The sequence below is a fragment of the Bos javanicus genome, chromosome 29 (genome assembly GCF_032452875.1).
Source record: "Bos javanicus breed banteng chromosome 29, ARS-OSU_banteng_1.0, whole genome shotgun sequence".
In the NCBI taxonomy this organism is placed as follows: Eukaryota; Metazoa; Chordata; class Mammalia; order Artiodactyla; family Bovidae; genus Bos; species Bos javanicus.
The window spans coordinates 50,892,255-50,920,127 of NC_083896.1; the positions used below are offsets into that span (position 1 = coordinate 50,892,255).

At 65.7% G+C, this 27,873-nt stretch overlaps 3 protein-coding genes across 21 annotated transcripts; 1 reads left to right on the plus strand and 2 right to left on the minus strand.

Annotated features, from left to right (window-relative positions):
* Nucleotides 1-513: 513 nt before the first annotated feature.
* On the minus strand, nucleotides 514-16,693 carry TSPAN4 (tetraspanin 4). Of its 9 annotated transcripts, none has more exons than XM_061407479.1 (9): nucleotides 16,638-16,693; nucleotides 12,331-12,414; nucleotides 9,976-10,055; nucleotides 3,292-3,483; nucleotides 2,970-3,044; nucleotides 2,029-2,130; nucleotides 1,797-1,928; nucleotides 1,622-1,705; nucleotides 514-944 (listed from the first exon to the last, which is right to left on the minus strand). In XM_061407479.1, the coding sequence occupies exons 3-9, from the start codon at nucleotides 10,036-10,038 to the stop codon at nucleotides 876-878; spliced, it is 717 nt and encodes a 238-aa protein (XP_061263463.1). In that variant the 5' UTR covers nucleotides 10,039-10,055; nucleotides 12,331-12,414; nucleotides 16,638-16,693; the 3' UTR covers nucleotides 514-875. The 9 variants fall into 9 exon arrangements, with proteins under 9 accessions (XP_061263463.1, XP_061263467.1, XP_061263462.1 ...); XM_061407483.1 differs by lacking the exon at nucleotides 16,638-16,693 and adding an exon at nucleotides 16,350-16,372; XM_061407478.1 differs by lacking the exon at nucleotides 16,638-16,693 and adding an exon at nucleotides 15,482-16,012.
* Nucleotides 16,694-16,934: 241 nt separating this feature from the next.
* On the plus strand, nucleotides 16,935-21,768 carry POLR2L (RNA polymerase II, I and III subunit L). Its single transcript, XM_061407525.1, has 2 exons — nucleotides 16,935-17,095; nucleotides 21,515-21,768. The coding sequence occupies exons 1-2, from the start codon at nucleotides 17,001-17,003 to the stop codon at nucleotides 21,621-21,623; spliced, it is 204 nt and encodes a 67-aa protein (XP_061263509.1). The 5' UTR covers nucleotides 16,935-17,000; the 3' UTR covers nucleotides 21,624-21,768.
* A 1,105-nt stretch (nucleotides 21,769-22,873) lies between these two features.
* On the minus strand, nucleotides 22,874-27,868 carry CD151 (CD151 molecule (Raph blood group)). 11 transcript variants are annotated; one of them, XM_061407506.1, is made up of 9 exons: nucleotides 27,755-27,868; nucleotides 26,762-26,825; nucleotides 25,864-25,973; nucleotides 25,576-25,767; nucleotides 25,114-25,188; nucleotides 24,494-24,598; nucleotides 24,232-24,390; nucleotides 24,043-24,129; nucleotides 22,874-23,564 (listed from the first exon to the last, which is right to left on the minus strand). In XM_061407506.1, exons 3-9 carry the CDS (start codon nucleotides 25,945-25,947, stop codon nucleotides 23,505-23,507), a joined length of 762 nt encoding a protein of 253 aa, XP_061263490.1. In that variant the 5' UTR covers nucleotides 25,948-25,973; nucleotides 26,762-26,825; nucleotides 27,755-27,868; the 3' UTR covers nucleotides 22,874-23,504. The 11 variants fall into 11 exon arrangements, with proteins under 11 accessions (XP_061263490.1, XP_061263493.1, XP_061263494.1 ...); XM_061407509.1 differs by having other exon boundaries at nucleotides 26,762-26,862; nucleotides 27,755-27,792; XM_061407510.1 differs by having other exon boundaries at nucleotides 25,864-26,082; nucleotides 26,762-26,862; nucleotides 27,755-27,792.
* Between the last annotated feature and the right edge of the window lie 5 nt (nucleotides 27,869-27,873).

Below are 27,873 nucleotides of genomic sequence, written 5' to 3' on the forward strand. Positions count from 1 at the left end.
GTGCCCCCCGCCAGCCTCCACGCCCAGGAGTCCCATCCCCGTCTCCGAGGTGCCTCCGTGCACTTCAGCCGTTTCCCCAGTTTGGGCCCTGTGATGGCTGTTTCCATCCCGACAGCCCATTTTATTCACAAAACCCACGAGTGACACTTAGGGATGAAGCTTTCAGGAACAAGACGAGAACAGAACGAAGGGGAAAGGGGGGGCTGAGCTCCATTTCAGGACACCCCTGGGGGAGGCGGCGGCCCTGAGGCTGGGGGAGCACCCCCAAGTCAGGAGCGGGGGCACGGAGACGGAGCGCCCACAGCACCCGCCACAGGTGGGTCAGCAAGACTCGGGGCCCCTCTGCCACAGCGTGGAGCCCACCCCCCAGGCCTCCTTGCCGACCCGTGCAGGCAGGGGGGCCACGCCCATCCAGGAGCCCCGCTCCAAGCACCAGGCAGTGGGAGTGGGTGCAGGGCCCACAGGGTCCACCTGGGTGTGGCTCCCCGGGGTCAGGCACTGAGACACACGGGGTGGGGGGGCTGCTGCCCACACTTTATTAGACGTGCCCGGAGCCTGCCGTGGCCCCGCTGTGGGGTGTGGAGGAGCAGCCTGCAGCCTGTCTCCAGCACCAGGGCCAGCGGGGAGCCCCTCATCTCCCACCCCAACCCAGACAGGGCTGGTGGGGAAACACTGCCCTGGAGAACACTTGGGCAAGAAAAGCGCCAGAAGCCCCCGTGGACCCCAGCCCCACGCCCGCTTGGGTACAGCGCTCCTGAGGCCAGGAGTCCTAGGGGCTCCCAGGCCCAGGCTGGTGAGAGGTCCAGCTCCTGGGGGGGCGGGGGGGGGTGGGCGACGTCCTTTGGCAGCGAAGCAGGGTGGTGGGCAGCTGGCGGCTACGCACAGTAGGCATCTGCCCTCACCACCTGGCAGTACATGGTCATGGCGAAGGTCAGGCCCAAGATCTGCGGGGACAGCAGGGGCCGGGCAGGGCCGCTCAGGACCACGGCCAGTGGCCCCCGGGGAAGCCTCGGGCCTGGGGGCCTAGAGGCGCCCCGTGGGCCGGACCCAGACCCGCTTTCCCCTTGGAGTGGGTTTGGCCACCCTGGGCCCCGCTGGTCTCAGGGCCTAGGAGTTCCAGGCTGGGCCCCCAACAGCTGCCCTCCACTCCTCTGTCTGACTGCGATCACCCCTCTGGGAGTGTCTGGCTGTGACCTCTGCCTGCACTCCAGAAACGGGCTGCCCTGACACTGCTTGGTGCTACCCCTGGGGCTGGCACTCAGGTCTTGCATGAAAGCTGGGGAGCTAGGGCTGGCCGGCCGGGCCTCACCAGGGTCTGCACTGCCCGCCTTCACTCCGCACTGGGCAGTCCTGGGACCACCCCCTCCCCCCAGAGCCCTGGGCAGGGGTGTGGGGACACAGCTGGTGCACAGACCTCAGCAGAGGCACCCAGGCTGTGCTTCCGTCCACGAGGAGATCAGACCCTCAGCTCAGGAGTCTGTCCCTGAGGTGTCACAGGTCACCTCCCCGTGGATGCCGTCTTTGACAATCCCCCAGGAGGCCCCCTGCACCTCTGCTGGGGACCCAGGCTCCTCTGCTGCCCTGTTCTTCGGGCTCAGGGCTGGGGTGGGGCCCCTCCTACCTGCACCAGGGCCGTGCACAGCCCAAAGACGCCCACGGCCAGCAGGTTCTCCTGGAGCCACATCTTCACGGTCTCATAACACGGCTGGAGAAAGAGTCGGCGTCACGGGGGCGGCGAGGTCGGCCCTTCGCCCCCAGGGGCCTGGGCCGTGGCTGGCCGGAGGGCACAGACTCACCGCTTTCCACCAGGTGCCGGGTGCGTGCAGCCCGCAGCTCTCGCTGAACTCCAGGCAGCAGGAGTCAGGAACGCGTGTGGCATTGTAGACCTCGAACCAGTCGGTGTAGTTGGAGACCCCGCAGCAGCGGAACTGCGGGAGAGAGGTGGGCTGGGACTGTGCGCGGAGGGGTCCCGCCCTCCCCCTCCCCCAGCCACACCGGCCGGCCCGGCCCCGCCCCGCCCCGCCTCACGTCGGTCTGGATGATGCTCCAGGCGTTGGTGAGGCCCACGTTGCCTGGGGTGCCGTACAGGTGCAGGCCTTTCTTCAGGTCCCGCTGGGCATACCTGTCGATCTGCAGGACGGCAGGGCCACGCTGCGGCCAGCTCCACCTACCTCGGCCAGACCCGCGCCCACGCTGGCCCCCGGTGCCCTCTGTCCACCTCCCTGCAGTCACCCCTCCCAGAAGGCACCACCAAGCTCTGGCACCCCAAAGTCTCCCTGGGCCTCTCGTGGTGCTAATCACGGGATCCGAGTCAGACGCATCAGCACGAGCTTATGGCAGTTAACTTGCAGATGGAGACAGGCAGGCACCGAACACCCAGAGCAGCGTCTGCACACGCCCACCGAGACCCACGGCTCTGCGTGTCTGGCCAACAAGGCCCAGATCTTGGTTACTAAGACCGTTCGTTCTCCATAAAGGAACCAGGCTCCCTGGAGAAATGGCAGATTCCAGGGCTGGGGCAGGGGCCCCCCAGAATAGATGTGGGAAGTGTCTCTTAGCAGAGAGGGAGGTGTTGGAGGAGCAGGTAAGGGATGTGGGAGCCACAGAGCTCCAGTAGCCAGAGCTAAACCAGATGAACAAAAAGTAAGTCTTGGGGTATAGCCAGAGAATAAAACATGTAAGTGCACCCTCACATGTGTCATTAAGCAACAGCAGGGGGTGGGAGACACCCCCATCGAGCTGACGCGCAGCTGAAGGCGGGCCGCCTGGGTGCTCAGACTCTCCGGAGCCTCCGAGGCCCTGCTGTCCCCCCCAGGCCTGGCCGCCAGGACCTGCGGGTGTAACCAGAGCCGGGCTGGGCCCGGCGTGTGTCCATGCAGAGCTGGGGTCCCTAGGGTCGGTTCTCAGCCCCTCCCGCCCCCTTGCCTCTGGGAGGGTGCAGCCCCGTGCCCGCCATGGGGCAGTTGTACCTTGTCAGTGTAGGCGAAGAAGAGGATGGTGATGCAGGCCTCGAGCAGGAACACCAGCAGCAGGGCCACGAAGAACTGCGGGCCGGGACCGCCAGCCTCAGCCGTGCGGCCCACCTGGCTCGCACGGACGGCCCCACCCGCCCCGCACAGGGTCCTGGGGGCTGAGAGGGCTGGGACAGGAGCTGGGAGGGGGTCTCGGAGAAAACAGGCCCAGTGCCAGTCGGAGGGGCTGTGCCTGGCACACGTGTGGGGGCACGTGTACACGTGCGCCTGTATCTGTCAGGGCCACCCCCCGCCCGGCCTGCTCCCCCACTGGACTCACGGTGAGCAGGAGGCATTTGTTCTCCTTGATGGCCCCGATGCAGCCCACGAAGCCGATGGCCATCACGAAGGCGCCGGTGACGATGAGCAGGTTGGCGGCCGACAGCGACGGGAAGGAGGAGGACAGGGTGGCGAAGTTCCCCTGCGTGGCCGCCAGCCAGATGCCCACGCCCAGGATGCCACAGCCGCCCAGCTGGGCCAGGGCGCAGAGGGGGGCGCGGGTGAGGAGCCCGCCAGGCGCCCGCTGACCACCTGGCCTGCCGGCCGCACTGGGTCCCCCCATGCATCCTCGGCCCCAGCCGTCCCCCCGGAGGGGCTGCCCCCAAGCCCACACCAGCCCACTCCCTGGCCCGCTCCCCCGACCACTGCAGCTTTTACTGAACTTCATAATTGCTCCTTACAAAAATCGATTCAAACAGGAGGAAGAGGCAGGGGAGGCCAGGCGGTGATGAATCCGGGGAGACGCCTGGCCCCGGGGGGGCGGGGGCGGCCAGAGAGGTGGGGGGCCAGAGCCAGCTGGGACTCTGAAGCCTCGGGGATGCCCCAAGATGAAATGGGAGCTCAAGCCCAAGGCTGGCAGGGTCTGTTGACCGTAAGGAAGTGTTTGTCTGTGTGTGTGTCCAGGCTGGGCAGGGTCTGCTGGCTATAAGGACACATGTGTGTTGTGTCCCCATTAGGAGACTGCACACGTGAGTGTGTCCCCATAAGGAGACGTGTGAGAGTGTGTGTTCCCATAAGGAGACGTGTGCACACGTGAGTGTGTCCCCATAAGGAGATGTGAGCGTCCCCTAAGGAGACGTGTGTGTCCCCATAAGGAGACGTGTACACACGTGCGTGTGTCCCCGTAAGGAGACGTGTGCACACTTGAGCATGTCCCCATAAGGAGATGTGAGCGTGTCCCCATAAGGAGATGTGTGAAAGTGTGTGTGTATGTTCCCATAAGGAGACGTGTGCACGCGTGTGTACGCCCCTCCTGTGGGAGAGGGATGACCCCCATGTGGCAGGCCCCCACCGGGTGCAGGGACAGAGCTGTCCACAGTGCTGACCGCAGGCAAGGCCACTTGAGGCAGCAGGGCACTCGCCCCTGCCTGGGGGCGCCATCAGGGGGCCCTGAAGAGGCTGGGACGGGCGCGGGTCACGAGCCCTCCCACCAGCCAACGGGCAGGACACGGGTGCTCAGGGCCACCCCAGGCCCATGGGCTCTCCAGGTGCCCATGTGGACCACACACACGGATGGTCTCCCCCGGCCTCCACCCAGCGTGCAGCAGAGGGGGACCCAGGTCAGGGGCAGGGGCTGCCCCCCGGAAGAAGCCGAAGCAGGCACCCTGGTCCCACGCCTGCCCATCCCTGCTGACCGGGCACACCCTCTCCCGCTCCAGGGGCTCAGCCCAGGCCAAGCCCCGAGGCTGGCGCTGGTGGGGGGTGCGGGGCTGCCTCTGAGCAGAGGGGAGCACCTTCCTCTAAAACCCAACAGCCAGCCAGCTGGCTCCGCCCCTGAGGTCGGCACGGACAGCTCTGGTCCACAGGACAAGCGCCTCCGAGCCCCTGGCCCCGCGGGGACCTGGGGAGGGTCACGGGAGGCCATCTGGGGGGAGCGTCCTGCAGGGCTGGGCCCGCCCGGGAGGGCATCACCCGGGGCAGCCTCACACACGCCGTGATGCGGACCTGGCCCACGGTGACACCCAGACACGTCACCCGGCCCTCCGCACTCAGGCACAGACCAGCCACCAACAACCGCGCGAACGCGATGCGGGCACGTGGGTAAGAAAATTACCTGTAATTGTGAAGCTGCTTCTGTGTAGGCAGCTTTTAAAACATTTTGGCAGGAAGATTACAGCCTCCGAGTACGGGGGAAACGGGCCCTGTGAAACCCAGACGGAGGAGCAACGCAGAAGCGCCTGGGGTCCCTCCCAGGACGGGCCCGCGGGCAGCAGCGGGCAAGGGACACCACCCCACCCCATCCCACTGTGTCCTCCCTGCCCCTCCCCAGCCCTGCTGGGGCCCAGGAGCAGACCCCCACTCCACGGCAGCACCCCCCAGACCCCCCATCCCACCCCTGCAGTCCCCAGGGCCATCCTGTCTCCATCTCACACCTGGAGTGCACACCCTACCCCCTGTGCCCAGCCTGGCACGCGCTCCCCACCTCCTGCTGTCTCTTTTCTTGTCCATATTTTGGGGGACTGGCCTAGGGCTAGGCAGGTGGGGCCCCTTGGTGAGGCCCACGGGGGCGCCAGCCCTCCAGTCACGTGGCTCGGCATGGCAGATGGCCGGGCAGCTGGCCCGATCCTTGGAACGGGGTGAAGGGCCAGGTGCCCACAGGGGCCAAGCGTGTGTCAGAAGCCCCTCACCAGGCAGCTGGCGCCATCTCAAGGGTGGGGCCGGGCACAGTGGGGTGACATCCCCCTCCCAGCCAAGAACAGCCCCAGGGGAAGGGAGGAGCCCATCTCTGTGAAGTTCAAGGGTGGAAAAACCTGTCCCCTGGGCTAGAAATCAGGTCTGCAGGTGCCCAGGGTGGGGGCTGGGGGCCTGAATGCCGGGGCTCGGGCACCACCCTGGTGGGGAGCAGAAACTCTGTGCAACGAAGGGGCTGCCCCAGCGGCGCAGCGGGGAAGACTCTGCACCTGCAGAGCAGTGGGCACAATCCCTGGTCCAGTCCCGGAACTCGAAGCCCACTGCCGCGCGGCCATAAACAAAGAATCTATGCAACTGACTGTTATTGTTTTCCTCACACTCCAGAAAGCCCTGCGTCCCTCCAGGCTGCGAGAGAGGGGCCGGCGCCAGCCCACAGACCCCGCCCCCAGACCGGTGTCCGAGAGGAGGGGGCTGCCCTTCCGGGGCAGCTGGGGAGCAGATGGGCAGGACCTCAGCAGGGAGCTAGGGCTGCACCCCCACACAGGCCCCGGGGCCTCTCCACTGCCCACTGGCCCCCTTAGGGGCTGAAGCCACACCTCTCTGCCCCAAACAGCTCCCGAGGTCTCTGACCAACTGCTGCCACCCCCACCCATGTGAGAAGCCACCGAGTCCCTGATCGGAGGGGGCTGGCGTGCTGGTAGGGGTGGGACAGGGAGACCCACCGCTGCCGCCACAGGGGACCAACCCCGGGCCGCAGAGGCCCTGTCTTCCAGCTGCTGGCCCCAGAGATGGGCCTCAGGCGGGACAGCCGTCCTGGGGCATCCTGACCCATGACCTGACCGGGACAGCCAAGGACCCCGGCTTCCCACACTCTTACCACCCACCCCAGCTCATGGTCGCTGGCAGCAGGACCCCCACCACCCCGCCCCCTCCCTGCTGCAGGAAGAAAGCGGAACCAGGACACACAGCCTCCCCCAGCACCCCCCCCCAAAAAGCCCGAGCCAAGAGCAGTCACGGGGGCTGAGGCCCGCAGACCCCCGGCCCTGCGCCATGGCCTCCAGCAGGGCCCCTTGGCCTGTTTCCCCGAGGGCAGGGGTGCCAGCGGAGGTGGTCCCAGGTCTGCAGAGCCCTTTGGCCCTCGGGCCCTCTCTCACCGTTCTGGGAGACCGGGACCAGAGCCTAGGCCTCAGTCTGCAGCTCCTCAAGGGGGAAACCAGGCGCCCCCTGGGCTGGTGGGGGGGGGGGACACAGGATCCAGAGAGTAGGACTTGCCCAGGGAACCAGGGAGGCCCGGCCCGCGCTGCGGGGGAGGCAGGGCAGGGAGCGCTCCTGCCTGGACAGGGCTGGGGGACACAGCAAAGCTAACCACGCCCGGGAGCAGCCGGCTGCAGGCTGAGGCCCAGCCAGTCATGGGAGCATCTTCTTTCAGAACCAGCCCTGCCTCCATTCAGGACCACCCCCACCACCAAGACCACCCCCATGGCTGCAGAAACTACCCCGGGGAGCCCTGAGCACCCCCCAGAGCCGGGGAGGGGCAGGGAGAGTGCCCAGGGGCTGCTCAGCCCCACCGCACCTCCCGATCCCCGCACACAGCCCTCCTCCCCAGGGGATCCCCCTGACTCAGGGACCCCAGCCCTAAGCTGCCCACCGCCTGCACGCCTGGAAGGTAGCGGTGCCCCTGGAAGGCGGCGGTGTCCCCAGTGGGGCTGTGCCTCCGCTGGAGGGCCCGGCGGCCCTGGGTGGGTGGACAGTCTGGGGGTTGGCCAGCACCTGGGCCTCACCCCACCCTGTGCCCCCTGCAGCCCACCTGGGCCTTGCTCCATCTCAGGGCACCCCTTCGCAAGCACCGAGGATACCATCGAGTCTCCTGAGCCACGCTGTTGACCCGCAGGCCACACAAGACCCAGCAGATTCACACGAGCACCTGCAGCTGGAGGTCCCAGCGCGGCCCTTCTGGCCCCCATCCAGGAGCCCCCAGGGAAGACCCATCCAGCAGAGCACGGTAGCCTCCAGAGCCAGCCCCCTCCCCACACTCAGCCAGGACCCCGGGACGGACAGGAGGGGCAGGAGGCGCTTCTGGGGAGGCCGGCTTAGGCCCAGGCGGAGAGAGCCAGGTGCGAGGTGGGCCCGCTGGGTCTGCAGTGGAGAAGGGGGCTCTGGGGTGACTCAAAGGCAAGTGTGCCCTGCTGGGCTGCGGGCTCAAGAGGGGGCCCCAGGGGCACCGCAGCTTGACCTGCGAGCGGCATCCCACCTCCCTCAGCTGCTCCCGAGTGGGAAACACCGGGGCAAAACATACCTCCAGTGGGGGCTCAGCACCCCCAGAGAGCAACATGCCGATCCCGAGAAAGGGGGGCTCTGCCCACTCCGCAGCCCTGTCAGCAGCAGCAAGGGCCCAGCTGACGCCTGCACTGGGCCCAGCGGGGTGGGGTCCGGCCAGCCCCCCAGCCATGCTCACCACCCCTGACCTCAGTGTTTCCTGGGGGTCCTCTCTCCGACTGCAGATCCCCACCAGGCACCAAGGTGGGGTGTGGAGGGACCAAGCCAGCCCCCGGGCCAGGGCACCTGGCCGGGAAGTGTAATTGGATAATAAAGGGATTGGATTTTCTAGCCCTGGAGAGGGTCCCCAGGGGTTCCTGACTTGTTCTTTCCAGGGCTGAGGATGGCATCCAGGGCAGGAATCACTGGAGCGTGTCCGCCCTGCAGCTGGGCTGGAGGCGCCTTCGGGGTTCACAGGGCAGAGACAGCTCTGCCGGGCCTTTTGGGGGGCTGCCCCCCAGGCACAGACCCCTCGAGGGCCCCCTCTCCTCCTCCCAACAAGCAGATACCCCCGCTCTGAGAAGGCGGGGTGGGGGCAGGTGGAGAAGCAGGTCCTGCCTCCCTGGGAACTCCCCCTGCCCCCGCCCATCCCCCATCCGCCCACTGCCCTTCCTGCTCACCAGTCACACGGCCACCTGCAGCCCTCTCCCGTCACACTGCCTGGGGCAGACTGACCCTGCCAGCTGCTCGCCGCTTGCCACGCCGGTGCCCGCCGCTCCTGGCCGGTGCCCGCCCCCCGCTCCTGGCCGCAGCCCCCCGACTCCTGGCCGCAGCCCCCCGCTCCTGGCCGGTGCCCTGCTCCTGGTTGGTGCCCGCCCCCCGGTCCTGGCCAGTGCCCCCGAACCTGGTTGGTGCCCCTGCTCCTGGCCAGGGCCCCGTGAGGAGGAGACAGCCGCACCCCCCACTCCTGGGCAGAGCGCAGCCTCAGCTGCCTCTGCTGCTCGCTCCTGGCCTCTGGGGGCTTCTCAGCTCCAGGCCCGCCCCTCCCAGGAGCTCCTTGCAGAGAACGACCTTTTGAGTGACCCCTGGGGAGGTGGGCAACTGGGGCAGGAGCCTCCCCCTCTTCCCAGCGACCTCGTACTTCTTAGGCCAGAGCCCAGGAGAGGCAGGAGGTGCAGCAAGGTGGTGCTTTCTGAGCCTTTTGCGGTAAGTGGAGCTCAGGCGAACGAGTTTACAGTCGGCGGCCTCCTTCTGGGGTCCAGAGCCCCCGCAGGAAGGACAGCCACACCCCCATGCTCTCACCATGGAAGGAGAGCCGCGTCAGGAATTAGCAATGGAGCGGCTGTGACCTTGGCATCATCTCCCCACAGGCCCTGCAGCCCGGCTGGGGGACCCCAGGCCCGGCCGGGTTTGCTCCCGGTGCAAGTGTGACATCCCCGCAGGCACGCCCAGCCCCCCCACCTGGGTCTGGACGGCAACTCTGTCCTCCAGTGTTGGGGTTTTTCGAGGGACGCGGCCCCCCTGTAGCACCAACAGCTCTGACCCTGGACACAAGCACCTCATCTGAGCAAACCCAGCCACCTTAGAGAAAGTTAGAGAAGCCCCCCACCTGGCTGGAGGTGCAGCAGAGGGCCAGACAGCCCTCCCGCTGGCCCCGAGCCCCTGTCCTGCCCAGGAGCCGGTCCAGAGGAGGGCTCGCCCTCCCAGCCCCACCACCCCCCAGCCCCTCTGCAAGTGCGGTCCCTGGAGCCAGGAAGGCGGGTCTGCTGGGGAGGCTGTGCCCACGAAGAGCGAGGGCACGGCGGAGAAGGAGCCAGCGGCCCGGCAGAGGGCAGGAGCGGGGCCCCACGCTGCCCCGTGGCAGGTGTGGGACACGTCCAGTCTCAGCAAGAGACAGAGCGGAGGGGATGCAGGGCGGCCGCCCAGGGTGCAGACTTGGCGGACCCCAGCAGTACCGGAACCCCCAGGAGCCGCGCTGCCCTGGCCCCAGCGATCCCAGACACACCCCCAGCCAGCGTCCCGAGTGTCCCGCCACACCCCCCAGCGGGAGCGGCGACCCGGGCCCGCCGCCACTCACCCAGAAGAGCAGGTTGAAGGCGAACATGAGGTACTTGACGCCCTGCAGGCAGCCGCGCGCCATGCTGCAGCGCTTCAGCTCTAGGAGGAAGATGAAGGACAGGTCCAGGTAGAAGACCACGTACTTGTTGCCCTTAGGCGACGTGTAGCGCGCCTGGGCCGCCTTGGGGCCGGGGCTGGCGTGCAGGCCGAAGAAGGGGCCGCCGCGCGCGAAGCCCGGTTCCTTGCCCGGCGGCGACGGGCTGCGCCGGTACGTGGACTCGTCCGTGCTCGAGCGGCGCATCGCGCGGGGCCGCCGGGCTCCCCGCCCCGGCCCGCGGGGACACCCGGCGAGCCGCTCCGCTAGGACCCGCGGCGGGCCGCGGACACCTGCCCGCGCGCCGCAGCCCCGGCCTGCCCGGCCCGCGCGGCTCGCGCGGACCCCGCCCCGCCGCCCTGGCCGCCCCGCCCCGCGCCGGCCAATCGCAGCCCCGGCCCGCCCCCGGCCCGCCCCGCGCGGACCCCGCCCCCGGCGCGCCCCGCCCGCCGCTCCTCCGCCCGCCCGCCGAGCGCCCGCGGGGGCTGGGCGCGCGGGGCCGGCAGCTCTCGGCCCTGGCGCGACGCCCCGGCCTTGCCCGGAAGCCGCAGCGCGCCGGGACCCCGCTGGCGGCCGGGTTCGGCGGCCTCCGACCGCACGCGAAACGCAAAGCGCTTTGCAGATGAGGGGTGACCCACTTGCTGCCTGGGGGCGACGTGGGGCAGCTCCGGCTCCCCGCCCCATCGAGGCAGCGCAGGGGGCGCAGCCGGAACACACCCGGGGTGCACCCCGGGCCGGCGAGGGCTGCGCGGGGCCATGGGTCAGCCTGGGGACCCCAGCCGGGGGCGGTCCCGGGAGACCAGGCAGAGGGGAAGGACAAGCCTCCGGGAAGGGCCGGGGCAGGGGGAGCCCGGAGGGCGGCCAGCCCGCCAGGCAGGGTGTGGGAGTCATCACTGGGCCCAAGGCAGGCCACAGGCGTGTGCAGGGCTGGCAGCCCCTCCAGGCCCAGAGCCCGCGGGACCCTCTGCCCTCGCCCTGGTCCTGGCTTCCTGGGCACGTGCGACGTGCAGTCACACAGGACCCCTCGCGGGCGGGACATGCTGCTGCCACTGTTTGGAGAGTCTCCATAATCTCTGACGAAGGTGCCCTGACCATCACATCACTCCGGCCCCTCCCAGACACCTGCACACAAGCCCTGGCAGCACACTGGAGCTCCAAGGCCCCCTGCACAGGCAGAGTGCTGTGCCCTGGTGCTGTGCAGGCAGATGGGACAGACGCCCCTCTGCTGTGCCCCCACAGCCCACCCCACTGGTGGAGGCCCTGGGTGTGGAGGGAAGACCCCCGCCCGAGGCCCGGACGCCGCCCCTCCTGCCTGCAGCCCCCCTCCTCCTCTCGGTTCAGCAGGGGGCCCGGCCTCGGGGAGCGTGGTGCGACAGGCAGGGACGCCCCCGCCCTGGACTGGGTCTACCCGCTCACCAAGGCCACGCAGGGCAGCACCCACCCTGTCGGGTGGTGCAGGAAGCTGCAGTCGGAGGACAGAAGGACTCAACTCGCCCAAGGTCAGCAGAACTCAGAGGGAAGAAAGGAACGGGGAGGGGAGGGGGAGGGGAGAAAAAGAAGTTGGGGGGAAGCGACAAAGCAACAGTGAGGACACCGAGCCTGAGCCCTGCTGGGCTCCCGAGAAGGGACACGCTGCCAACCACGGGCCCAGTGCAGAGGCCAGCCGTGGAGGGTCCCAGCAGGCTCCGCAGAGACTGCGAGTGGCAGCGGTGGCCCCTGGTGACCTGGTGGCCCCAGCAGCCTCTGGCCACCTCCCCTTGGCCCAACTCTGCCAGGCCACATGCCCAAGCCAGGGACGGCCACTCAGGGCCCTGAGCGGCGCAGTGGGCACAGGCGGGCTGAAGGGCAGTGCCTCTGAGGACAGGGCTGGGGGCCGGGAGCCTCCCCTCCACCCTTCAGCCCACCGCAAGGCTGGCTGGTTGCCACAAGGGACCCAGCACCCAGGGTGCCCTCTCCCCTGCCTCACTCGGCCAACACCATGCCAACGCCCCAGAATTCCTGAAAACCCTCTCCAGTCTCTAAAACCCTGCTCCGGCCCCCGCCGTGAGCCACTGAGCCTGAGCTGAGATTCACCCTGGAGACAACCAAGGATGCTGGGGCCAGCGGGAACACGGACGAGAGCACACGGCCCGGCGAGCCCCGGGACCCCGCCCCCGGCACCCAGCAGCTCCCCCAGCAGCGGGACACACACCGAGAGGGCCACACCGGACTGGCTGGGTCCCGGTCAGTCCCGGGACCAGGAGAACCTCCACCAGCGAGGCCCTGCCCTACCTGGCTTACCGGGGAAGAAGGCGGGCGGTGCCCAGTGGTCCTGAGGGCTGGCCAGCCGGCAGGTGAGCGGTCAGCAAGGCCAAAGCTGCAGCTCTGTGGAGGGAAGACAGGCGGAGTGGAGGCCACGCTGCGGCTCGTTCCCAGCCTCTGCAGGGACTCTGCACCCGGGGCAGGACCCCTGCGGGGAGAGAGGGCGGCCGGGGGCCGGGGGCGATGTGCTCAGACTTAGGGCCCAGCCCGGGGGCTGCCTCCCCGCCCTCTGAGGTGCCCGGAGGCACAAGCGTGCCCGCGCGGGGCTGCACTCGGACAACACACGTGGTCAGCAGACGGAAGGCCATCCAGCCCCCAGCGGCCCCACAACCCAGAGCCCAGCCTGATGGTCCACGTCCCCCAGGGCCCTGCACCCCACGCCCTCCCGCTTCCCAGAGACAGACGCCCTGAGCCCCCAGCCTCCCCGCGGAGCCAGCCTACGATGCGTCACGAGGCCCATTAATGTGCACTTAATGGACTCGCATGAAGAGAGGACTCTGTCACCCCTACCAGCCAAGTATTTCGGGGGAGGAGGGCCAAGGCCACACTCCGCCCCCACGCCTGACCCCTCGGACAGGGGCTCCCTGCAGCCGGGGTGGGGGGCTGGTGGTCTTCCAGCAGCCGGCAGCAGACAGCAAAGGCTCTTGTGCCTGCCGCCCTGCCCACCCGCTCCCGGGCCGCCCTCTGCCACGCGTCCTCTCAAACCCACACCTGCGGCCGATGCGAAGCCACGGAGCGGGTGGAGGCTTGGCAGCCTGAGACCCATTCCCTCACTCGGGGGGTGACCAGCACCCACCGCTGTGAGAAAGGAGGCACCCAGACCAGGCCCAGGACCCCACCCCCGCCTCAGCGACCCCTGTGCCCCTGCGCCCAGGGAGGGGCTCAGGCCCGGGAGTACAGAGGGCAGGGGCGCGAGGGGGCCCCCTCTCCGGAGCTCACAGCGACACTGCAGACACTGAAACCCACGTCCCCAGCCCCCAGCCCTGAGGCCGCCTCCACAGCCGCAACCCCCGGGCCTGGGCTCAGCAGATGGGCCTCCCAGCCAGGCCCTGAGGGAGAGCTCCACCCGCACCCCTCCCAGCCTCCGACCCCTCTAGACCCTCACCCAGTGCAGCCCCGGGACCCTCCACGGGTGACCGCCATGCCCCTCCGTGAACCCAGGGCCCCACCCCATCCGGGGCAGCCCAGACTCAAGCCTACAGTCGTGGGGGTGGCGGCTACAGGGCCAGACAGGACCTGGCTGGCCCCACGCCTCACCTGGCCCGGCCTCCTCCTCCAGGAAGCCTCCTGCCCCCGGCCTGCTCTGGGCCTCCTCCGTGTGCAGGATCGCACAGGCCTGGGTCCCCAGAATCACACACGCAGCAGGTGATCAGGATGGGCAGAGCAAGAAGCCCAGACAGCCCTTGCCCAGCCTGCCAGCCCCGGGCTGGGCCTCTGGGACCCTCCGGGGCCCAGGGCAGGGGCAGGAGGGAGCCCGGGGGAGTGTGGGCACCTACCTGGCCGGACCGAGGCCCAGCTCAGAGAAAGACCTCCCCGAACACCGTGAGTGCTGGCCCGGCGACCTTGGAGGCCTGCAGCGGGCGGGCCCCAGCAGAGCCGGTGAGCATGCCCACAGCTCAGGGTGCCGAGCTGGCCGCCCAGCCCGGGCCCCCAGGTTGCCGGCTCTGAGGCGGCTGAGAGGAGCCAGGAGGCCCCGCCAACACAAACAGGCCTGCGGAGCCGCCTTCCTGCTGCTGCTTCAGCCCCCGACCTCGGGGGAGGGGCACGCAAGCACCCAGGCCCACAGGCCTTCCCCCCACTGGCCTGGAAGACACTGCCTCCAGGAGAGGGGTCCCCATGGAAGAGGCCACCCAGGGGCCTCCAGCACTTCCCCGGGCCCAGTGAGGCCAACCCCGAGGACAGGGGCTCCCCTCAGGACCCTCCCGCCACCCCGGGACCTGGGAGCTCTCTTCCCCACCTGGGCACCGACACTCCAGCCCGCCCCCTGTACACCAGTGCTCTCTGGGAGCCCCATGCATGGCCGAGCGGGCCATCCTCAAGGGCCCTGCCTGTCCACAGGGTCACTAGGTTGCACAGCTGGTCTGCAAACACCGCCCGGTACCCCAGCCCCCGGGGCCCAGAGGGTCACCGCGGGTGCAGCAGGTGGGCGACCCCGTCAAACCCCGACGAGGCATCCACGCACCCCGCTCACCACGCCGCCCCCCACGTGTGAGCACAGCTTACCCAGAGCCGCCAGAGCTTGGGCGCTCGGGGCTGCGCTGGGACCCTCGCCCCCTCCCCCTTACAGAAGGGGAGGCGGACGCTGTGGTCCAGGACGGGGCGCAGGGTCAGCTGCCTCCTGGGCGGCTCCGTCTCTTAGGTGGCGTTTCCAGGACAACACCCGGGCCACAGGGTCTCAGTGGCTGAAGCTCGGATCGCGGGTTTCCCCTTGTCCCCCCCTGCCCTGAAGTGACCCTCCTCTGGCAGGAAGTAGGGCGCACGGGTTCCAGACCACATGTGAACACCACCCCCGCCCCGGTCCTGTGCCCCCGCCCGTGGGGGCAGGACCCCCCTCCTTGGAAACCCAGCGCTTCACTCTCCCTGCCCATCTCCAGGCCAAGCCCGAGGCCTGGGCCACATCTGCGCTCACTCCCAGGGGCCCTGCCGCAGGCCTGTCCCACCCACCGCGCCCTCACAAGTGCACCAGGCCCTTGGGGCACTCTCTGCCCCTGCCCAGCCTGCCCCCTCAGCACCCACAGGGAGGGAGAAGGCCCAGCGGGGGAGAAGGCTGAGGTGAGGCCCCCCAGGGTCCTCAGGTCCAGCCTGGCCAGGCCTGAGCCAGGGCGGAGTGGGCACAGAGGCCAAGTGCCCAAGGGGCCTCTGAGCACACGTGTGCTGGCGGCCTGTGCCACCACGCCGCTCAGCAAGCCCCTCCTGGGAAACCAGGGAGCTGCAGGGAGGAGTCCCCCTCCAAATCCACACGCAGTTCTCAGAATTCCAGGAATGTCAACTTGGCTCTCCCGCCCCTCAGTCTCTGGGAGTAAACAGCCCCTGGGCCAGAGCGGGGTGCAGTGGGCCAGGGGCCCCTCCCCCAGGAAGCCCGCACGCACCCACCCCTGCTCTATCAGAGCCCCCCGCCTGTCCCCCTCACCTCCGCAGACACGGTCGCCTCTACAGCTGAGCCTGGGTCCACCCCAGGCCACTGTGACTCAAGGCCCCATCCCAGCCGGGGACAGGATGTGCGTCCAGTCAGCCTGGGAAGGGGGGGCAGGCAGGGCAGGGAAGTGGCTTTTGCTCGTGGCTCCGCACGTGGCAGGGTGGGGGACGGTGAATGCCACTGGGGAGGGTGACCAGAGCCAAACTCCAGACTGGCAGAAGCGCTGGCCAGCCTCCCCAGGACCCTGGGACCTCCACCTCCATGCTCCTCGACTTACAGTCAGAGTCCACCACCCACCCCAAGAGGACTCTGAGCTGACGCCTAGGACCCAACATGGTGGGCCCACCCACCCCAACCAGAGACCCTGACGCCCCAGGCCAGCAAACGTGAGGAGACCCTGCCTAGGTGCCTGGGTCACAGGTGCCACCGTGCCTAGGTCACCCTCCTCAGTCCAAAGCTCGCCTCCTCCAGGGAGCCTTCCTTGCTTCTCGGTGCACACGGCCCTCCCCAGCCGCCAGTCACAGGATCAGGGGGCTCACCTCTAGCCACTTCCCGAGACACAGCGCCACCCCCCCCACCCCGCTCCCTTTAAACCCCCACCGCCTCCAGCTCCCAGAGCCTCTGTCCCGCCTCTTCAAGTCTCCGCTCTAACCCTAACACCCCGAGCGCCCCCTGACCCGCAGAGCGGGCGCTCCCGGGTCACAGGCGCCCGGCCGGCCGAGCGCGGGCTGGGGCCTGGGCCGCCAGCGCCTCCCCCGGGAAGAAGGCAGGAGCGGGGCCAAGCTGACCGCGGCGACGGCCGGAGCCCCCCACCGGCCGGGTCGCCGCGCGCCCGCCCGCCTCCAGGGATACGGGCAGCTACCGGGCCGGGACCGTTACTGTGCGGGCGACCCGGGCCAGGCGGCGACCTCGAGGGTCCCTCGGACTCGGCGCAGAGACCTCCGAGTGCCGGCGGGCAGCGGCTCCAGGCGGAGAGGCCGCCCCCTGCCCGGCCCCTCTGGCCGCTCTCCGCGCCCCAGACCCGGCTCGCAACTTGTTGCTGAAACGCGGCTCGAGCTCTGCGCTCGGGGCGCCGATTCGCGCGGGTCCGGCGCGGGCGCGGGCGCGGGCCCTGCCGCACTCCGCCCGCGTCCCGGCGGGGGCGCTGTACCTGCCTCGCGCCCGCCCGCGGCGTCAGTCAGCCGGGCACGAGGAACGCGAACGCCGCCGCCGAGCCCTTGCGGCCCCGCGCGGACGCCGTAGGCCGGGACGTACCAAGGCGCGTGCGGGGGGCTCCCGCCGCGGACCCGCCCCCGACCTGGACCCCGGACCCCGGACCTGGACCCCGGACCCGCGCCCGGGCGGAGGAGCCGCCGTCGCGGCGGGAGGCGGAGGCCGGCGGCGCCGGGCGGCCGCGGGAGGTGCACGGGCCGGGCCGGCACCCCCGCGCCATGGGCGCGCCGGGGCGGAAGCGCCGGGGGATCCGGGCGTCGGGCCGCCGGACCGCGAAGCTTCTGGCTCCCGCGCCGCCGCCATGATCATCCCTGTTCGCTGCTTCACGTGTGGCAAGATCGTCGGCAACAAGTGGGAGGCCTACCTGGGCCTGCTGCAGGCCGAGTACACCGAGGGGTGAGCGGCGCGCTCCCGGCCGCCGGTCTGCGGGGCCCGGGGTGGCGGGTGGGGGGCCCGGCCTGCGGCGTCGGCGTCTCGGGCGGGTGTCGAGGATCCAGGCTTGAGGGGTTGGGGTCTTGAGGCGGCACTCAGGGGTCTCGGCCTCCAGGTCAGGGGCAAGGGACGTTCATCAGATCCCAGGTGACCCTGGCAAGGCTTTTATTCCCCGAGCCTTTGCCAGCCCTGTTCTGCAGACCGGCTCTCAGGAAAGCGTCTCCCACCCCGCAGTTCAGGCAGAGGAGGGGAGCTGGTTGTCAAGCGCTGGTGTCTGGGGACTCGAGTATCCTGGCTCCACGCCTCCACCGCAAATAGGCCCCTGGCCACCTCTGTTCATCAGCTCCCTAAGGTCTCCCTGCTACGAGGCCCATCCCTGTGTCCTCAAAGACATTGATGCTGGGAAAGGTTGCAGGGAAAAGGAGAAGGGAGCGGCAGAGGAGGACATAGTTAGGTAGCATTATCAACTCAATGGACAGGAATTTAAGCCAACTCTGAGAGATAGTGGAGAACAGAGGAGCTTATCGTGCTGCGGTCCATGGGGTCACGGACACGACTGAGCGACTGAACAACAAACCGTGTCCTGCAGACTCACGGGCTTTTTTAGGACATCGGACAAGCTTCTGATCACATAGCCCTCATCATAAGGCTTTTGTGGGGTCTCTTCCGTGTTTGCCCCTTGGCACTGCAGTTACCGCCTTACTTGTCTGAGTTTACCCTAGATGAGCCTTACTTTGGTCCTTGTGTGGATAGCCCCATCTTTATCAAAATGTGAACCTCGGGGACCTGGAGCATGCCAGCCAGGCGGGGTTCTCAGTGCAGCTGGTTGGGTGGACTGGGAAGCACCGGACGGCCTTAGCATTTGCACCAGGCTCCAGGGAGGCTGCTGGAATGACGACAGATCAGATCAGATCAGATCAGTCACTCAGTCGTGTCTGACTCTTTGCGACCCCATGAATCGCAGCACGCCAGGCCTCCCTGTCCATCACCAACTCCCGGAGTTCACCCAGACTCACGTCCATCGAGTCAGTGATGCCATCCAGCCATCTCATCCTCTGTCGTCCCCTTCTCCTCCTGCCCCCAATCCCTCCCAGCATCAGAGTCTTTTCCAATGAGTCAACTCTTCGCATGAGGTGGCCAAAGTACTGGAGTTTCAGCTTCAGCATCATTCCTTCCAAAGAAATCGCAGGGCTGATCTCCTTCAGAATGGACTGGTTGGATCTCCTTGCTCCAAGGGACTCTCAAGAGTCTTCTCCAACACCACAGTTCAAAAGCATCAATTCTTCGGTGCTCAGCTTTCTTCACAGTCCAACTCTCACATCCATACATGACCACAGGAAAAACCATAGCCTTGACTAGACAGATCTTTGTTGGCAAAGTAATGTCTCTGCTTTTGAACATGCTATCTAGGTTGGTCATAACTTTCCTTCCAAGGAGTAAGCGTCTTTTAATTTCATGGTTGCAGTCACCATCTGCACTGATTTTGGAGCCCATAAAAATAAAGTCTGACACTGTTTCCACTGTTTCCCCATCTATTTCCCATAAAGTGATGGGACGGGATGCCATGATCTTCTTTTTCTGAATGTTGAGCTTTAAGCCAATTTTTTCACTCTCCACTTTCACCTTCGTCAAGAGGCTTTTTAGTTCGTCTTCACTTTCTGCCATAAGGCTGGTGTCATCTGCATATTTGAGGTTATTGATATTTCTCCCGGAAATCTTGATTCCAGCTTGTGTTTTCTTCCAGTCCAGCGTTTCTCATGATGTACTCTGCATATAAGTTAAATAAACAGGGTGACAATATACAGCCTTGACGTACTCCTTCTTCTTTTTGGATCCAGTCTGTTGTTCCATGTCCAGTTCTAACTGTTGCTTCCTGACCTGCATACAGATTTCCCAAGAGGCAGATCAGGTGGTCTGGTATTCCCATCTCTTTCAGAATTTTCCACAGTTTATTGTGATCCACACAGTCAAAGGCTTTGGCATAGTCAATAAAGCAGAAATAGATGTTTTTCTGGAACTCTCTTGCTTTTTCCATGATCCAGCGGATGTTGGCAATTTGATCTCTGGTTCCTCTGCCTTTTCTAAAACCAGCTTGAACATCAGGAAGTTCACGGTTCACGTATTGCTGAAGCCTGGCTTGGAGAATTTTGAGCATTACTTTACTAGCGTGTGAGATGAGTGCAATCGTGCGGTAGTTTGAACATTCTTTGGCATTGCCTTTCTTTGGGATTGGAATGAAAACGGACCTTTTCCAGTCCTGTGGCCACTGCTGAGTTTTCCAAATTTGCTGGCATATTGAGTGTAGCACTTTGACAGCATCATCTTTCAGAATTTGGAATAGCTCAACTGGAATTCCATCACCTCCACTAGCTTTGTTCGTAGTGATGCTTTCTAAGGCCCACTTGACTTCACATTCCAGGATGTCTGGCTCTAGGTCAGTGATCACACCATCGTGATTATCTGGGTCCTGAAGATCTTTTTTGTACAGTTTTTCTGTGTATTCTTGCCATCTCTTCTTAATATCTTCTGCTTCTGTTAGGTCCATACTATTTCTGTCCTTTATCGAACCCATCTTTGCATGAAATGTTCCTTTGGTATCTCTGATTTTCTCGAAGAGATCCCTAGTCTTTCCCATTCTGTTGTTTTCCTCTATTTCTTTGCATTGATCGCTGAAGAAGGCTTTCTTATTTCTTTTTGCTGTTCTTTGGAACTCTGCATTCAGATGTTTATATCTTTCCTTTTCTCCTTTGCTTTTCACTTCTCTTCTTTTCACAGCTATTTGTAAGGCCTCCCCGCCATTTTGCTTTTTTGCATTTTTTTTCCATGGGGATGGTCTTGATCCCTGTCTCCTGTACAATGTCATGAACCTCAGTCCATAGTTCATCAGGCACTCTATCTATCAGATCTAGGCCCTTAAATCTATTTCTCACTTCCACTGTATAATCATAAGGGATTTGATTCAGGTCATACCTGAATGGTCTACTGGTTTTCCCTACTTTCTTCAATTTGAGTCTGAATTTGGCAATAAGGAGTTCATGATCTGAGCCACAGTCAGCTCCTGGTCTTGTTTTTGCTGATTGTATAGAGTTTCTCCATCTTTGGCTGCAAAGAATATAATTAATCTGATTTTGGTGTCGACCATCTGGTGATGTCCATGTATAGTCTTCTCTTGTGTTGTTGGGAGAGGGTGTTTGTTATGACCAGTACATTTTCTTGGTAAAACTCTATTAGTCTTTGCCCTGCTTCATTCTGTATTCCAAGGCCAAATTTGCCTGTTAACTTCAGGTGTTTCTTGACTTCCTACTTTTGCGTTCCAGTCCCCTGTAATGAAAAGGACATCTTTTTTGGGTGTTAATTCTAAAAGGTCTTGTAGGTCTTCATAGAACCGTTCAACTTGAGCTTCTTCAGTGTTACTGGTTGGGGCATAGACTTGGATTACTGTGATATTGCATGGTTTGCCTTGGAAACAAATAGAGATCATTCTGTCGTTTTTGAGATTGCATCCAAGTACTGCATCTCGGACTCTTGTTGACCATGATGGCCACTCCATTTCTTCTGAGGGATTCCTGCCCGCAGTAGTAGATATAATGGTCATCTGAGTTTAATTCACCCATTCCAGTCCATTTGAGTTCGCTGATTCCTAGAATGTCGACATACACTCTTACCATCTCTTGTTTGACCGCTTCCAATTTGCCTTGATTCATGGACCTGACATTCTAGGTTCCTATGCAGTATTGCTCTTTATAGCATCGGACCTTGCTTCTATCACCAGTCACATCCACAGCTGGGTATTGTTTTTGCTTTGGCTCCATCCCTTCATTCTTTCTGGAGTTATTTCTCCACTGATCTCCAGTAGCATATTGGGCACCTACTGACCTGGGGAGTATCTCTTTCGGTATCCTATCATTTTGCCTTTTTATACTGTTCATGGGGTTCTCAAGGCAAGAATACTGGTTTGCCATTCCCTTCTCCAGTGGAGCACATTCTGTCAGATCTCTCCACCATGACCTGACCATCTTGGGTTGCCCCACCGGCATGGCTTAGCTTCATTGAGTTAGACAGGGCTGTGGTCCTAGTGTGATTAGATTGACTAGTTTTCTGTGTGTATGGTTTCAGTGTGTCTGTCCTCTGATGTCCTCTTGCAACACCTACCCTCTTACTTGGGTTCCTCTTACCTTGGGCGTGGGGCTGGCAGCCTGCCCCAGACTCCGCCCCGAGATGCCCCAGGCCAGGTCTGGGTGCTACGCTGGTGCCCGCACACAGGAGGCTTTGAGGGTGACTGGGGCCGCATCTCTGGGAGGGGCGAGGGGGCTGCTTCCGCCGGGCGAGGCCCTCTGTCTGCCAGGAGGAGCAGGCTGCAACCCGGTTTCTCCCCACCTGCAGTGACGCCCTGGATGCACTGGGCCTGAAGCGCTACTGCTGCCGCCGCATGCTGCTTGCCCACGTGGACCTGATCGAGAAGCTGCTCAACTACGCACCCTTGGAGAAGTGACCCCGCGATGCGGCAGGCGGTGTCTCGCCCACGGCTTGTTCCCCTGGGGTGTGGGGCGCTGGAAGCCACGCCCGCCCATGGCTCTGTTGGCGTGGGTCTTTCTCTCTGGAAAGAACTGTCTAATAAATGTTTCTGAGGACTGCCAGGAGGTCCTAACAGTTGGTCTGGCTTTGTGGGCTGCCCCGCCGGTTCCTGGGTTCTACTTGGTGCATGAGGCCACTCGCAGGTACCCGAGGCCCTCACGGCCCAGGAGGAGAGTGGGCCTTCCACACAGCAGAGCTCGGCACGGGGCTTCCTTCCTCTGTGGGCGCGCTTGGCCCCACAGAAGGCACAGATGTCACGAGTGCTTGAGGTGGGAGCGCCGGCGTCCCACGGCGCTGTGCTGGGTGCCCTTCGGCCGAGAACAGAGGTTCCCACCCCCTCCCCCAGTATCTAAAGCACCAGACTTGCTGAGCTCCGCGTGCCGTGCCCCCGTGGTCACAGCTGCGCGTCCTGAGCGTGCTGCCGCCAGAAGCTTGCAGGCTCCACCCGAGGCAGGCAGGCAGCTCCGCTCCAGAGGGCACGCGCCTCTGTGGCCAGCCCCGAGACCCCACAGTAGGTGGGGGGTGCCCCGAGGCAGCTCTCCTGGGCATCTGTTCTGAACGGGCTCTCGGTGCCCAGGCGTTAAGTGCGTTGCCCTGAAGACCAACTAGAGAGCTGTCTGGCGGGGGCAGGGGTGGGGGCAGCTCATCCCGGTCCAGCTCAGGCTGAGGCTTCAAACCAGAAGCTGTCACTTTGGCGGGGCTCAGGCAGGCCCTGGTGCCTCCAGCAGCTCAGGGCAGGAGGGAGGCAGCCTTCCTGAGGCCACCTGCCCAGGCGTCTGATGGGTGGTCTCTGCAGAGACCAGGCCCAGCACCCTTCTCTGGCCCCGCCCTGCCGGCAGACGTCCTGCCAGACCCCACCTGACTCGCTCCCAAGACCCCCGCTCTGGTCCCTGTGCGGTGGCCAGACAGGCCTTTGGAAACCGCAAGCGGTCCAGTCACCCGCTCCCTGGGGTCTCAGCCCCGCTCCCTCGGGGCTCTGCCGCATCACCAGACCTGCATCCAGGGAGTAGCTGAGCTCCTGCGGGGCCTGTCTGCAGCTGGCCCAGCCTCTGTCCCATGGAGCCCCGTGTCCGCCTCTTGCGGCCCTGGGGGTGGGTCTGTTCACTCTGCCGACGTGACAGCCCTTGGAGACCAGAACTACCTCTGTCAGTGAAGTCATCTCAGCCATCCATTCCACAGATGTTTATTGAGCACCTATCAAGTAGCAAGAGCAGTCCTACGCATGGACTACAGCAGTGACTATAAACCCTCAGGGTCCTGCCTCTGGGGGAGTGTGACAGCGTGACCTAGTCAGTACGAGGCTGCAGACGGCGGTCAGCGGGGGAGCGGCCGAGGCCCAGCCCGGAGGGCTCTTCCCTGGTTGAGGAGGAGGCCCAGTACCCGGGGGGCCTGGGGGAGGCACCTGGGGCCTCCTCACCTGCTGCTGCCCAGCTCCCCGCACCAGCCCATTTCTGTCCAACTGGCACAGGCCTCAGGGAGCACCCCAAGGCCACGATCTCAGCCCAAAGGAGACGGTGGTGGGAGGGGGTAACCCCCAGCCCAGCAGATAGGTGGGGCTGACCTTAGGTCTTGGGACTTTGGTGTGTAGCTAAAGGCACTTGAAGCTGCCTCTGGGCTTGGGGGTTCCCGGAGGGCACGGTGATGGCACAGTGGGGGTCCAGGCAGCAGAACAGTCTCCCCGGTAGGGGACGGGGCAGAGTCGCCGCCTGGACCGCAGCACTCTGGCTCTCAGGAGTGTCAGTAGTCAACGCATGGTGAGAAGCTGCAGCGCACGGAGGGCGGGTGCCCGTGGACACACTCAGTAGTGCTCCAGCTTCAGGCTCTTGTACAGGCAGCAGGTGAAGAGCATCCCGAACACCTGAGCACAGGGCCAGCAAGAGCACGTCAGCCCCGGCCCGCGACACACATGGCACACGGGCGAGGCCCAGCCCCCCACAAACCTGCACACGGGTGATGCCCAGCCCCCCATGCACACCACATCTGTACACTGGCGATACCCAGCTCCTCCCACACACCTGCACAAGGGTGATGCACAGCCCCCGCAACACACACAGCACACGGGCGAGGTATAGCCCCCACCACACACCGCACACAGGCGAGGTACAGCCCCCACCACACACCTGCACATGGGCGATGCCCAGCCCCCCACACACACCGCACACGGGTGATGCCAGCCCCCCACACACACCGCACACGGGCGATGTACAGCCCCCCACACACACCGCACACGGGCGATGTACAGCCCCCCACACACACCGCACACGGGCGAGGTACAGCCCCCCATGCACACACACCTGCACACGGGCGATGCCCAGCACCCCCACACACACACACACCTGTACACAGGCAATGCCCAGGCCCACAGCCCCGATGATCCTCAGGTGCTCCTGGATGAAGGTCTCCAGCTTGGTGATGCAGCCGCCCTGCAGGGGTGGAGGGGCTGCTGAAGGTGGCGAGTCCTCCAGTCGCCTCGGGGACGGGGCCACCCAGCATCCCAGGCCGCTCAGCAGGCCCCACCGGCCTACCTCCACTTTGTAGATGTTGGAGGCGTGGTCCCGCCGCCCACAGCCGGGCACCACAGTCTTGCAGCAGCTGTCAGGGACCACTCGCCCGCCCGCCTCGCCCGAGCGGATCCACTCACTGTCCTGCCAGTCTCGCGAGTTGTTGCTGCCGCAGCAGTGGAACTGCAGCAGAAACAGAGCTCAGGCAGAGCCCCGGGCCCAGCCCTGTGGCGGGGCTCCCGCAGAGGTCCAGGGAGGCCCCGCCCTGCGCCTCCCAGCCACCCACCTCCTGCTGCAGCTTGTCCACAGCGCTGGTCACGCCCTCGTGGCCCGGCTGGTGGTACCGCCTGGTCATGGTGTCCTTGAGGTTCTCCTTGAGTTCTGCGTTCAGCTGGGGTGAGGGAGGGACAGCTGCAGCCTTGGTCGAAGACTCCGAGGTGGGGCAGGGTGGGAGTGGGCGTAGACCGGGAGGGGGGGCATGCAGAAGGACTCTGGGAAGGGCTGGGGTCAGGGAATGGGCGTTGGATGCTGGCTCAGACGGGTGGTTGTAGGCCAGGGGGCTGGGAGTCACCCAGATGGCCGTGGGCAGGGTCGGCGGCAGGGAAGGCACTCCAGATTCCCTGGACACCTGCCTCAGCCAAGCAGGCAGCTTGGGTGCGGAGGGCCGGCTGGCAGTCCCTGTGGCCCACCCTCCACCTGTGGCCCCGCCCCCTCTCCAGGGCCTGAGGGCGCAAGGCTCCGCACTGCAGCCTAGTGCATCTTTGTCCTTCCTAGCCCACGCATGTGTGCCCCTACACGGCAGGCCTGCACGTGCATGCCCTGCCTGTGCATGTGTGGCCCAGCGCGTGGGTGTCCGTGTCCCTAAGTGCATGCCCATGCCCTCAGACGGCCTGTCCCAGCCCTCACCTGCTGGTAGTAGATGTAGGCCAGGGCCCCGGCAATGATCTCCAGCAGAAAGATGATGAGGAGCAGGCCGAAGTACTGGGGGAGGCGCAGGGACTCAGTCAGGTGGGCTGGGGCGCGGACACCCCCATTCCGTGAGGACGCCCAGCGCCAGGCGTGACAGAGCGCAGCCACTGCCCTCAGCTGCCAAGTGGCCACACAGTGGGGGCCCCCGGCAGCAGGTGAGGGCTGGGGGACCCCCAGGCCTCCCAGTGCTCCTCCTCAGGTGTCTTCCCTCTGCTGGCCCAGCTGGGATACGAGGACCCACAGGTGGGCAAGGAGCCCCTCCCAGGTGAGCACAGCAGAGTCTGTCTGTCCTGCAGTCTCACCCATCATTCCCTTCTAAGCCCTCCTAACCCAGAACCAACCCCGGGCAGCCTGGCAGGGAGCCCCACCCCCACCCTCGGTGCGGCAAGCCCTGCTGACCAGACGCAGCAGGTTCCTCCGCTCCTTGAAGGTGGCACAGCAGCCCAGTGCCCCGGTCACCATAACAACAATGCCCGCCACCACCAGGATGTAGGCTGTGGCCAGATAGGTGCCCGAGGCCAGCAGGCTGATGTAGTCGCTCTTGAGGGCCAGCGTCCAGATGCCCACGGCCATGACGGCCAGACCAGCCAGCTGCGGGCAGTGCACACCGGTCAGCACATCCGGCCCCGGGCGTGGACCCCCGGCAAGGCTCCTCCGAGGTCGGGGAAGGGGGTGCCCACTGCTCACCCAGAAACAGCAGTTGAAGGTGAAGAGCAGGTACTTGAGGCAGACGGTGCCACATGTTGTCGACTTCTCCCCAAACTCGCCCATCCTGGGGCCGGTGGGTGGGGGACAGGCTGCCCAGGAGGACAGCCAAACGCCAGCGGGGAGAGGAGCGGGGGACACGTGTCCAGACCAGGTTGGGGCCAAGCCAACCGCCTGCCTGGGTGACGATTCTGGGAGCGTCTGTGGGAACCAGGACCCCTCCCGGGAGGGCTGCACGGCAGCCCCCGCCATCACCGCAGCAAGGGCGGACGTGGTGCCCGCGGCCCAGCTGAAGCCGGGGGGCCCGGCTTCCCTGACCAGCGCCCAGGGCACTGGGAGAGGCATGGAGGACCCCCAACCACCACCACGGGCTGACTCAGCCCTGCAGGCAGCCAGGTAGGACGGCCCAGCAGGCACCTCGGGTGAGCTCAGACAGGCCCCCCACACCACCCCACCCCAAACATTCCCAGGGCCCCACGTCACAGGGTGGCAGGATCCTACTGGCTGCTGGGGCGGGGGGGTGGGGGGGGGCAGAAGCTGCTCAAGAGTAGACTGATCTGTGCTTTTCTAACTTAGTCCTATGGCCTTGGAGAAGGCCCTTAGGCCTCATAAAGGGCCGGCCTGCCTGCCTTCCAGCCAGAGCTGGCAGGCGCCACCCCCAGACCTGGGGGTCCTTCCTGAATGGGGACAGCCACACCGACCCAGGGGGAAGTGTCGCTCCAGCCTGTGCCCCTCCCCAGAGCCACCCCACCCTCTCCTTTCTGGGTGTCTGCATGAGCGGGGTGGAGACACAGAGGGCAGAGGAGCCCTGGGGCCCTGTTTCCAGACAGACACAGCACCTCCCCGAGCTGGACTTCTGGCTGCTGCGCCTAGCACTCACCTGGCTGGTGGGATGGCTCCTCTGTAGGGCAGGTAGACAGAAGTTCCCGCCTGAAGAGGCTCCACTAGAGGGCCAGGGACAGGCCACAGGTCAGGCTCAACCTGGATGGGCAGGATCCCACCATCCCTCCTTGTAGCTGACCCAGGTACTGGCCGCGAGCTGGCCGCGTCCGCCCCGCCCCCCGCCCGCGGAGAAGGGAGCGGCCAGGCCCGGTATTTTGGCCTGGGCTAGGGCGGGGCAGGGCAGAAGACATTTCTGGACAGTCCGATCCTGGGAGGGGCCGCACGCCTCCTCCAAGCCCCTTAGTCTGAGCCTTGGCACCTGGCCTGTAACTGGCCCTTCCCCCACCAAGCGGCAGTAACTGCCGCCCGGGAAGAAGAAAAAGTGCAGACCCCCCGCGCCGGCGGACCTGGGACTGTCCCGGGGTCCGGGGTCCTGGGAAGGCTGTTTCCAGGCACAGGCTCCACCCGCACGGCCCGCCCTTGGGCGAAGGGCTGAGGAGCGGGCCGCCTTTCCGGGAGTGCCCGGAGGAGGTGAGCCCCCAGGGAAGGGCCAGCCAGAAATAGCTCCCGAGGCCCTGGACACGGCCGCCCCACCCCCGGCTCCCGAAGCCCAGCCGGGCCTGTCAGCGGCCCACGCCCCAAGGTGGGGGACTCCCAGCTCGGCTCCCGCCCGGCCGGTGAGGAATTCGCGCGTCACCCGATGAAGTCACCGCCGCCGCCACCCCCACGCCCAGGCGGGGCGCACGGCCCGCCCACTCGCACCGGCGGAGAGGAGGGCACCGGTGTTCGCGCAGTGCGTGGGGTGTTCGGGAGGAGCCCCCGGCCCGAGGGGGCCGCAAGGACCGTCCGGAGACCAAGGAGGCGCCTTGCCCTCGCCCGGCGGACCCTCGGCCCGCCGGGCCTCCGGGCACTCGTCTACCCCCGGTAGGAGCCTGCGGGGCCGCCAGGCGCGCAGCTTCTCCCGGTCGTCGGTGCCCGGCGGTGCACTCACCGGCCACGCGGTGAGTCCGGCGGGCGGCGGGCGGCGGGCGGCGGGGTCGGCAGCGGCGGCTGGGAGAGCAGAGAAGACACAGCCGGCCCGGGCCTGCGACCTAGACGCGAGGTGCCGCC

Coding starts and splice junctions, on each gene's coding strand:
- TSPAN4 (XM_061407479.1), bottom strand. CDS start 10,038: ATGGCGCGCGGCTGCCTGCAGGGCGTCAAGTACCTCATGTTCGCCTTC. Junction 3,045..3,291: donor ACAAATGCCTCCTGCTCACC/GTGAGTCCAGTG, acceptor CCCGGCCCGCAG/TTCTTCGTGGCCCTGCTGCT. Junction 1,929..2,028: donor GGAGCATCATCCAGACCGAC/GTGAGGCGGGGC, acceptor TCTCTCCCGCAG/TTCCGCTGCTGCGGGGTCTC.
- POLR2L (XM_061407525.1), top strand. CDS start 17,001: ATGATCATCCCTGTTCGCTGCTTCACGTGTGGCAAGATCGTCGGCAAC. Junction 17,096..21,514: donor CAGGCCGAGTACACCGAGGG/GTGAGCGGCGCG, acceptor CCCCACCTGCAG/TGACGCCCTGGATGCACTGG.
- CD151 (XM_061407507.1), bottom strand. CDS start 26,226: ATGCCTCTCCCAGTGCCCTGGGCGCTGGTCAGGGAAGCCGGGCCCCCC. Junction 25,768..25,863: donor CCTTCAACTGCTGTTTCTGG/GTGAGCAGTGGG, acceptor CACTGCCCGCAG/CTGGCTGGTCTGGCCGTCAT. Junction 24,130..24,231: donor CCAACATCTACAAAGTGGAG/GTAGGCCGGTGG, acceptor CCACCCCTGCAG/GGCGGCTGCATCACCAAGCT.